Source organism: Egretta garzetta, unplaced genomic scaffold, assembly GCF_000687185.1.
Source record: "Egretta garzetta isolate BGI_Z169 unplaced genomic scaffold, ASM68718v1 scaffold172, whole genome shotgun sequence".
Classification (NCBI taxonomy): domain Eukaryota; kingdom Metazoa; phylum Chordata; class Aves; order Pelecaniformes; family Ardeidae; genus Egretta; species Egretta garzetta.
The window spans coordinates 1,476,953-1,485,523 of NW_009258951.1; the positions used below are offsets into that span (position 1 = coordinate 1,476,953).

Here is an 8,571-nt window from a genome sequence, read left to right on the forward strand (position 1 = left end):
GGTCTGATTTTTTATTACAAAACTCAGATCATGTAATAGGCTGAAATTTCTTTTCTAAAAGCAAAGGCAAAAATTACTAGCAAGCAGCTTAATTTATAATCAGATTTGCTACTACTTCCCGTAGTAATCTGTTCTGATTAGAATAAACTTACTTGGAAAATGACACCTGAGGCAGGATTCATTCTGCAGTACAGCAGTCCACATCAGGACTTATTTTGTATTTAAGCTGAGCTCTGCAAATATCAAATCAAGCTGTGGTTTTTTGCTGGCACGCTACACCACTAGAACGGGAAACAACCATTTTGTGCTAAATATTAAGCAAACCTGACAACCAGTTTCTCAAATATCTTACCAAGTATTGCAAGAACTTCCTGTTGCTGTCAATATCCATGAGTTGATGCCAAGCCTGTTAACCAAAAGCCATGTTTACTCTGGATGAGTGACTTTTCTGCTGAAACAAATTTAACCTAAAGCAACTGCTTCTCCATGACATAACTGATAGTGTTTTGGGAGTTCTATCTCGCACGTCAGGCAACAAATAATTCAATTGGCCTTTTATTAAATGACAACATCAACAGGGAGCAGTAATGCTGTGCTGCTACATGGATCTGAGCTAAAGTTTTAATTCTAAACCCTATCCTAATCATTCTGTCCATTGGAATTTCTAGAATTGTTTTGATTCTTTAATTAGTTGTGTACACCAGAAAGACAAGTAACAATCTGTAAGCTGTGTGGGAATTATACCCTATTCCATTGAGACCCTCTTTTCCTCCTCCTCCTCTCACTCCATGCTTAAATTTGCAGATCCTTTTTCAAACAGTGCTTCTTCACATACAGAGACACCCATACTGCACAGCATCAAGGAATTTTATGTCTATACACATGTGCACATGCATATTCTCCTTCATCCCACAGCAGGGCAAGACGGGGATAAACATAACAAGCAGAAGTGGCCCTATGTATTTATGTATGAATAAGTGGTATTGCAAGAAGAAGATATCCTGAGATTCTAAGCATAAACTTTTCCCATATGTGGGGGGTTTTTTGTTGCTGTGGATGTATGTGTGCAATTTCATTTTCACAGTTAATTTCCTTTTTTTCCTCAGATAGGTATTTGTACTGGGCAGAGGTGGCTGTGAGGACAGCCTGAGATACAGCTCAAGTTTCTGGCTACCTTTAGAGACCAACTTCCTAGTTACAAATAGTACTAGGTACATACTGACACCCATGGGAAATCCTTTTCCTCTAATAACAGAAACTAACTTGCCTGTTTTCAAAGTCTACATTAACTGCTAGATTCCAAAACTGAGCCACAGTGGTAATCAGCCTCATTTCTTTGAAAGAAATGGCATGTCACATTTTGGTTTTCACTTGAAAAAATGTCATTGCCAGTAGCATACTGACCTTGCTAGCAATGCTGTTGGCAACATATCATTCAGATTTACTTTACCTTGTAATAAAACATTCACTGTTATATACTACAAGCCACATTTCAGAGATTTTGCCAGGATCTTAGAATACTGCCTCCAGGCTGCTTGCTGGTGAAGTCAAATATTTCAGATAAATCTATCACCACTGACCTGAATTTGCACTATGTTTTCTGAACACTTCTACACCTAGGGGTCTGCTGATTGAGGTAAAAACAGGACCCAGACCCACATTTTGTTTTGTCTCAAGACTCTAAGCAGCCAGGAGATAAGCCTCTTCTCAGGAGAGCAGCAGAAAGGACACAGAGCTGTGGCTCAGCTGCATGGGAACCTCCCTCTGGTCCTTGGCACAGCCACCAGCAATGAACCATTGGCCCAGACCCAGGACTAAGGCTCCACATACACAGTTGTATCTGTCATAGAGCTGTTGCTGAATGATTGTATCCTTGCTGATGCACAATTGCCTGGCTCAGCTGAACGATCTAAACCAAACAGTGAAGCAGTTCACACTGAGAGCCTGCTGGAAAAGAAAAGTAGGTTACAACTCAACTGCTTTATATCCATATTCTCATACCACCACTGTCCTTTACTCTAAGACCAGGAAAACAGTGTTTCAGCATGGGCACGGAAAGAATCACTGACACCTGCTGGGTATTTTAAATACAAATTTTTATTTGTGAAATACAGGAGAAGTTCAGAAAAATCCTGATCAGCCCTCCATAATCCACATTTTACTGCTGCTTTGGTTTTGTTCCAGGTGGGCATTTCTCTCCAGGCCAGACTAGATTGGGTTTATGCTCATTCCAACATCAGAATGAAAGTGCAACTTTATTGGGAAAGCAGCATGAAGTACAGAGCTGTTGCGTCAGTAGAAAGAAAAAAGGCATCTTTAGTGGTGTGTTCAGGCAGTTGCCCACACTAAGACGAAATGAACCAAAGAAATTCAGGATACATTTTGCCTTTAGATACAGTCAGGTTAGTAGAAAACCTGCACATGACTCCAACAAAGGCTGGCCCCAAGTCAATTAAATTGATAGCAACATCACGGTTTGACAACATACAATGTGCATTTTAGTATGCATGGAATATAAAAAAAAGTCACCCACAGCATACTCAATACACCACACGCACGCACCGATGCCAATGCATTGTCAGGTTTCTAGCAAACGTAAGTCTGTGGGGGGAACAAAAACAAAGAAACACATATTAAGGGGAAGAATGCTAATATTGTATCGAACTGTAAGAGCTAAAATTGTGTCGACCACATAGACAGCCATAGCATGGCTCTTTTATACTGCAGTTACAAGCATGGAAGACAGGAGTGAGAAGACAGTAATAGCTTTGAAAGAGACACCTTTCAACTATGTCAATTAAAAGTGTGAAACATACTTAGCCATTATGTGTGTGTGATACAAATCATACCTGGTTCATACCTTGAGCCATTGCAATTCTACCACGACAATACTGATTTTAACATCATGCTCAAGCTGTTTAACAAGACTCTAAAGAAGTTTGAAGGAAATTCCCCTTCCTCACTCAAAAAACCCCCACATGTTCAAAAAACCCTTAAGATCTGTTTGTAGGTTTTGTTACCTATATGTAGTTTAATTCCTTCTCATATCCTACTTTACTAAGCAAGGCCAGGATGCTGCAGTTTTCATTACACATAGCATGTTCTCAGTAATCTGTCAGCTGCTATGAGCAAAATACAAGGCTAAAACAATACAACTAGAACAAGCAGCCTGCCAGAAAACTGCACCAAACTATGCAATAATGGTTTAAGCTAGAGACCACCACCAGCAGGAGATTTGTATTTCAGTTATATCACCTATATAGTGCTGATGACCACATGTGCCATGGCAGGGGGGAGCCTTCCAGCTCCTATGCAAACTAACTTCACTGTGACAGGTGAGGCATCAGCTGAAAGCACGTGGTCAAATACTACACGAAATGCTGAACACAACAGGGCTATAAAAAATGAAGTTGTACACTGAATTGTTGCTTAAGAATACCTAAAAAATAGCTGCTGAGTAAGACTCCACAGTAGCATCAGTAACAATAGCGTTTCATGTTCATCTAAGAACCATGGCTATAACTACAAATTGCTTACCTCCTCATGACTGCAGCACAACCCACAGAATCCTCCAAGAATGCCATTGATTATCTGTATGAAGCACAGAATGAACTCTATTCCTCCCAAGACAAGGAGGATGGAAAAGAGGGTGACGTTCCACTGCACGATGTTTTGAGGTTCTCGACATTGAGACCACTTGTTATACTCAAACAAGTACCTGTACACAACAATTAGAAGTATATTAACATTGTGACAGAGTGGGATGCTTACCATACATTAGAACCAGATTACATCTAGTCTGTAACTGCACTGAGGATCATCACTAAGTGGGAATAGAAAATGCAATGGTTTATTCTATACAAAGTTTGCTGTGTTTAAGAACACTTTGAACTATCAACCATAAATTTTTGTTAAGTCTTAATTTGTTTTTTAAAAAATCTAAGCTATAAAGGCAGAATCTTCCAATTAAAGCATGACACAAGCTCAAGAAAGCTGAAAGAGCAAAGCTATTTCTCAAAACAACCACAGGTCTTTTCAGGACTGGGCCTTTAGAATAAAGACAGCAACTACTGATCTGAAGCAAATGGGTCACTTCCTCTCTTGTGCTGCTGTCTTTGGACCCTCACATACCTACTCTGCAAAAGCCAAACAGAACAAATTTAGAGGGGTATTGTAGTATTCCAGCTGCTACTCCTCACCCACATCTTCAGAACATCAGCACTGATGAGTCTTCAGCAAGGACTTAAAACTCAGTTCTTCTATATTCAGACATAGTTGAGGGGCACAGCAGAGGAGGAATGCCCCCTCTTGGGAGAGATGCAACTGAAGTGTAAAATTCAAACTCTCTGCTGCAAAGGATCTTTATGTGGCTTCTTAGTACTCAAATGGTCTCTAGTCCAGCATCAGCCATAAACTGTTACTAGAAACAGCCTCGAGGTTGCCAACCATACAGGCACTGTAAAAGCATGCCATGATCCAAAACAAATCCTCTTCCTATCTACAGGATTTGTGGGGATTAATGGGGAACAAGCATATGACTCAGCTACACAGGCTTAGTTTGCTGGAGAACCCTGATTAGGGATAATTAAGAGCTTCTGGCCCTTATAAACCTTTTCTAGTGTCACTTACAAAGGCTCTATGCCATTGTCACTAATGAAGATATTCTGCCAGTTTACAATGACAAAGCAACTTCAGAAGTAAGCCTCACAAAACAGATTCTTACACAAATAAGACAAGTTTTGTAACAACCACTATTCATAGTCTGTAAATCCCTCAAAGTCCTAAAAATTTGTTAGAGGTGTTCATGGACAGGAACAGTATGTGGTATCTAGAAGTTATTACCTATACATGTTCAGGCCTCTTTTTGTAGGACAGAGGATTTATTCTTTCGGTTTTAAATTATAGCAGTGTGGGTAACTGATGCCATCTATTTAGTTCTTAGTGAGAAACAAACTTATGAATAGATCTTGGTATATGGTTACTGGATACTGATGAAAGGTACTGGAATAAAGACCACGTGTACATGTGGAAAGATATAACATCCTCAACAAACAGACAACTTACCCTCCAGAGGATTCAGTGAAAGGATAAATCCAGTTTCTTTCTAGGTGAGTAAAACAATACGGTCCATGAGACAAGGCCAGTGCTGAAATGATTATACAGTATCCAGAACCAAGAATCCCGATAAGGGCCGCCAGAACTGAGGACAGCATCTACACAGCAAACACAGACATGAGCTTTCAACACAGCCATCACCTTGTCTTTGGGACTGTCTGGGACTGATGCGCAAGGGGTTACTTACTGCACAGCTTTTCCCACAGGCCTCGTGGCCAAAGCACCCACAGCAGTCATCATTGTGAAGCCCAATGAATACCGCAGCTGGAATGAGTACCTAGGTACAGAGCAAACAAACCACACAGTTCTATTTAGTTGCACAGACAGGGGAGATATAAATGAATGCAATGCAAGGGCTGTGTTTTATTGCTTCTTGGCAGGGGAGTGGGGGGCAGTCTGTATAGATTATTCAGTTTTACTCCCATTTAACACAGCAGGCATCTCACTACTGATATCAGAAGCACGAAGCACCAGGAGAGGTATATTTCTGTTTCCATATTGTGCTATACACAGCACATAAAGAGCCTGTTGTTAAGAAGCCTGCTGTAGCATTGCTGCAATTTAAAGTACGTTAACATTTAAACAGGTTTTGTTCACATTAAAGGCTGTATCCTGCAAGTAAAATGCTTTGCAAAAAGATGCATTCACTGTTTTCCAAATGAGGACTACAAGATAATTTTTTTGCTAAAAAAACCCAACAACTACCACAAACATACTAGTTACTGAAGAGTAGTAATCCCTGCCTGTGTGACAAACCAGCCTGGCTAGATCAGAAAGCCTAGTAATACTTTGCCTAATCCAGGCAAACATCTCATTACAGACAGCTGGCTTTTTCCAGGTTTTCATGACCAGCTTCCAGTGACAGAAATAAAGGAACAAAGCAGAAGCTAGTCTATAAGAAACGTAAATCACCCATACTCCAGAGCTTTTAGCATAAAAATCAAGAAGGAGCAGAGCTGATTAAATAGAATATCCACCCCATCAGCACTAATAGGACTTAATAATAGTTTCGCACTTACAGAGACTCTACATACAGGAGTGCCTCAGAAAACCATAAAGAAATAGCAAAGCATTATATGCAAACTGCACAGGTTTATTTAACAAGATGCTAGAATAAAGCTATCCAGTTGAACAGTCACATACTTGTCAGCCCTTACTCAAACCTATTGCTGAGCCCCAATGCTGCATGTCCAGAAGAGGTTGCACAAGTGTGTCCCAGGAGCAGTTCCATTGATTTCACTTGTATTATTCTGTGTGTAAAGGCCAGCCTTTGCAAATCCCAGTCTAGGTTCCAACGGGGCTGTAAGACAGCTGTAAGCATCTCGCCAGGCATTTATTTTCAACCTGTGATTTGCAGACACCTTGAGATCTGTAGCCTATTTCTAAGAGGCCTTTTAAAAGCAAATGAAAAAGGAAGCCTGGAGTCAGGGAACTTAAATATGCTACGATGCAGTCCACAAAATTGAAAAGGTAGAAATAATAGCTTCAGGTTAACAGTGTCCTGCAGTGAACACACTCAAGTCTTCATCCTTTGCTGTTACTCAAATGCAAAGTTTTGATAACTGCCACTCAATTCCTCTGAATAAAGAGCTAAGGCAGAGAAATAACTGTCAACATCTCAGATAACAGAAATTAAGGAATTTTAACTAAATGCTATTTCTCTAGGGACATTTAAAAGGAGAATAGTTCAATAATGTAACAAAAATACAAGATTTAACCCTTTACGCAAACCATAACCCACTGAGAGGCTTGGTCCCAGCTTCACATTTGATTCTGTGACCTAGACCCTATGATTTTCTCAGCTCTAAAATGACATAATGTTGCAGGTAAGAGAACCAACAGTAACTAATAATACGTATGGGGTAATATAGCTAATTTCTCTTGATACAAATCCAGAAATTCCTACTGATAAGATTTTTTGATCAATAATTAATGTAAAAAAAACCCAGTAATACCAAGTAGCTCCAAAATAAACTTAAAAGAAAACACTAGCTCATTACTTACCAAGAGTCCTCCACCTAGAATGCCATGAAGGCACTCCACGTATTTGCCAAGATGATGCTCTGAGGCAAATCTTGTTTCGCCATTGGGAAAATAAAGTAAAATGTTGGCCACGATGCTGAGCAAGGCAAGGATGAGCAACTTAAAACCAATACATCTAGCACACCTTCCAAAACACATGTCCTCAGCTTTACAAATCCTTCTTTCACTAGTCCAATCCAACCTCTCTCATACCTGTCCACGCCTAAAAGAAGATCAGCCTTTATTCTCACCTCCTTAAATACTCAGGGTTACCTAGCTACCTGGATGACGTTTACACATCTATAACTACCGTTCCCAATTGCAGAGTGATGGAACAGGGATGGCAAAACGCCACCACCCTTTTTAAATGCAATAATTGTCAAACCAAATGCAATCAAGGAAATATTGAATACTAGGTAATTTCACTCTAATATATGATGCTTGGAATGACCACCAGTGGACATGATTAGACATGAACAACAGGCTTAAACCACAACACAGGTTCTGTTAGGAACTGAAGGAAAAGGTTTTGTTTTCTTTGTTAGAATCAGCTTTGACTTTTAGGTTTATAGACTGATTCAAAACAACCTGAAGCCAGGGAAAGACTCAGTTGACCTCAACAGTATTGAGTCAGTTTTTGGTATAAATAGAATAAGGTCTACAGCAATGAGGAGTATGTAGAGCAGCTTCTCACTTTGCTATCCTGTTGATGGAACAACAGCAAAACCTCATGAGGAGGTTGGAAAACAAATAAAATGAACAGGTAGGCTTCTAAGGAGTGTCCTTGTTCTTGCCATTATAAGACAAGCTGAATTTATATTAACAGCCATTTGTTAAAGCTAAACCAAGTAGACACTGGTGAAAGATACTGCTTCAAAAAGAAGATTACAAAATACAGCCCTTGCACTGAAATTTCATGTATAGAAACAAACAAACAAAAAGATAAAAACACCAAAGAGAGATGCATTATATCAGGGGCTTCCAAACTGCACTACATGTACCAGTAACATTAATTTACATAGTAAATGGAGATACAAAGTGACCTGGAAAAATTAAGATTTAGCCTTCTGTTTTCCTTCATGCTAATTTTGCTAAAATAACCAAAAGCTTCCTTCTTCACATACATACAGCTCAACACAGAGGCATGAGCTGCCGTGCCTAATACTTCACATGACAGATAACTAAGAAATACACAGGCCCAGACTAGTTTCGGGAGGTGCTGCTGCTGCCATCATCATAATAAAATGTCTACCTACTGGTTTTGCAATGAGAATTACAAACCCAGTTTGGGAAACATAAAGGATATTAGAAGACTGTAGTGAGACTTTTTCAATTATTTAGGGTGAAAAATATTTATTCAGGGTTTTTTTTGTTTGGAGGTATGAGTATTACTTTTAACAGCTAAATAACACTGTAAACAGAAGTCCAAATCAA

General features: G+C 39.5%; 1 protein-coding gene across 1 annotated transcript; it reads right to left on the minus strand.

The window, feature by feature from the left end:
* Positions 1 to 2,586: 2,586 nt before the first annotated feature.
* Positions 2,587 to 7,296, minus strand: TM4SF1 (transmembrane 4 L six family member 1). The gene is made up of 5 exons (XM_009634340.2): positions 7,120 to 7,296; positions 5,303 to 5,392; positions 5,065 to 5,213; positions 3,538 to 3,718; positions 2,587 to 2,601 (listed from the first exon to the last, which is right to left on the minus strand). Exons 1-5 carry the CDS (start codon positions 7,294 to 7,296, stop codon positions 2,587 to 2,589), a joined length of 612 nt encoding a protein of 203 aa, XP_009632635.1.
* Positions 7,297 to 8,571: the final 1,275 nt, after the last annotated feature.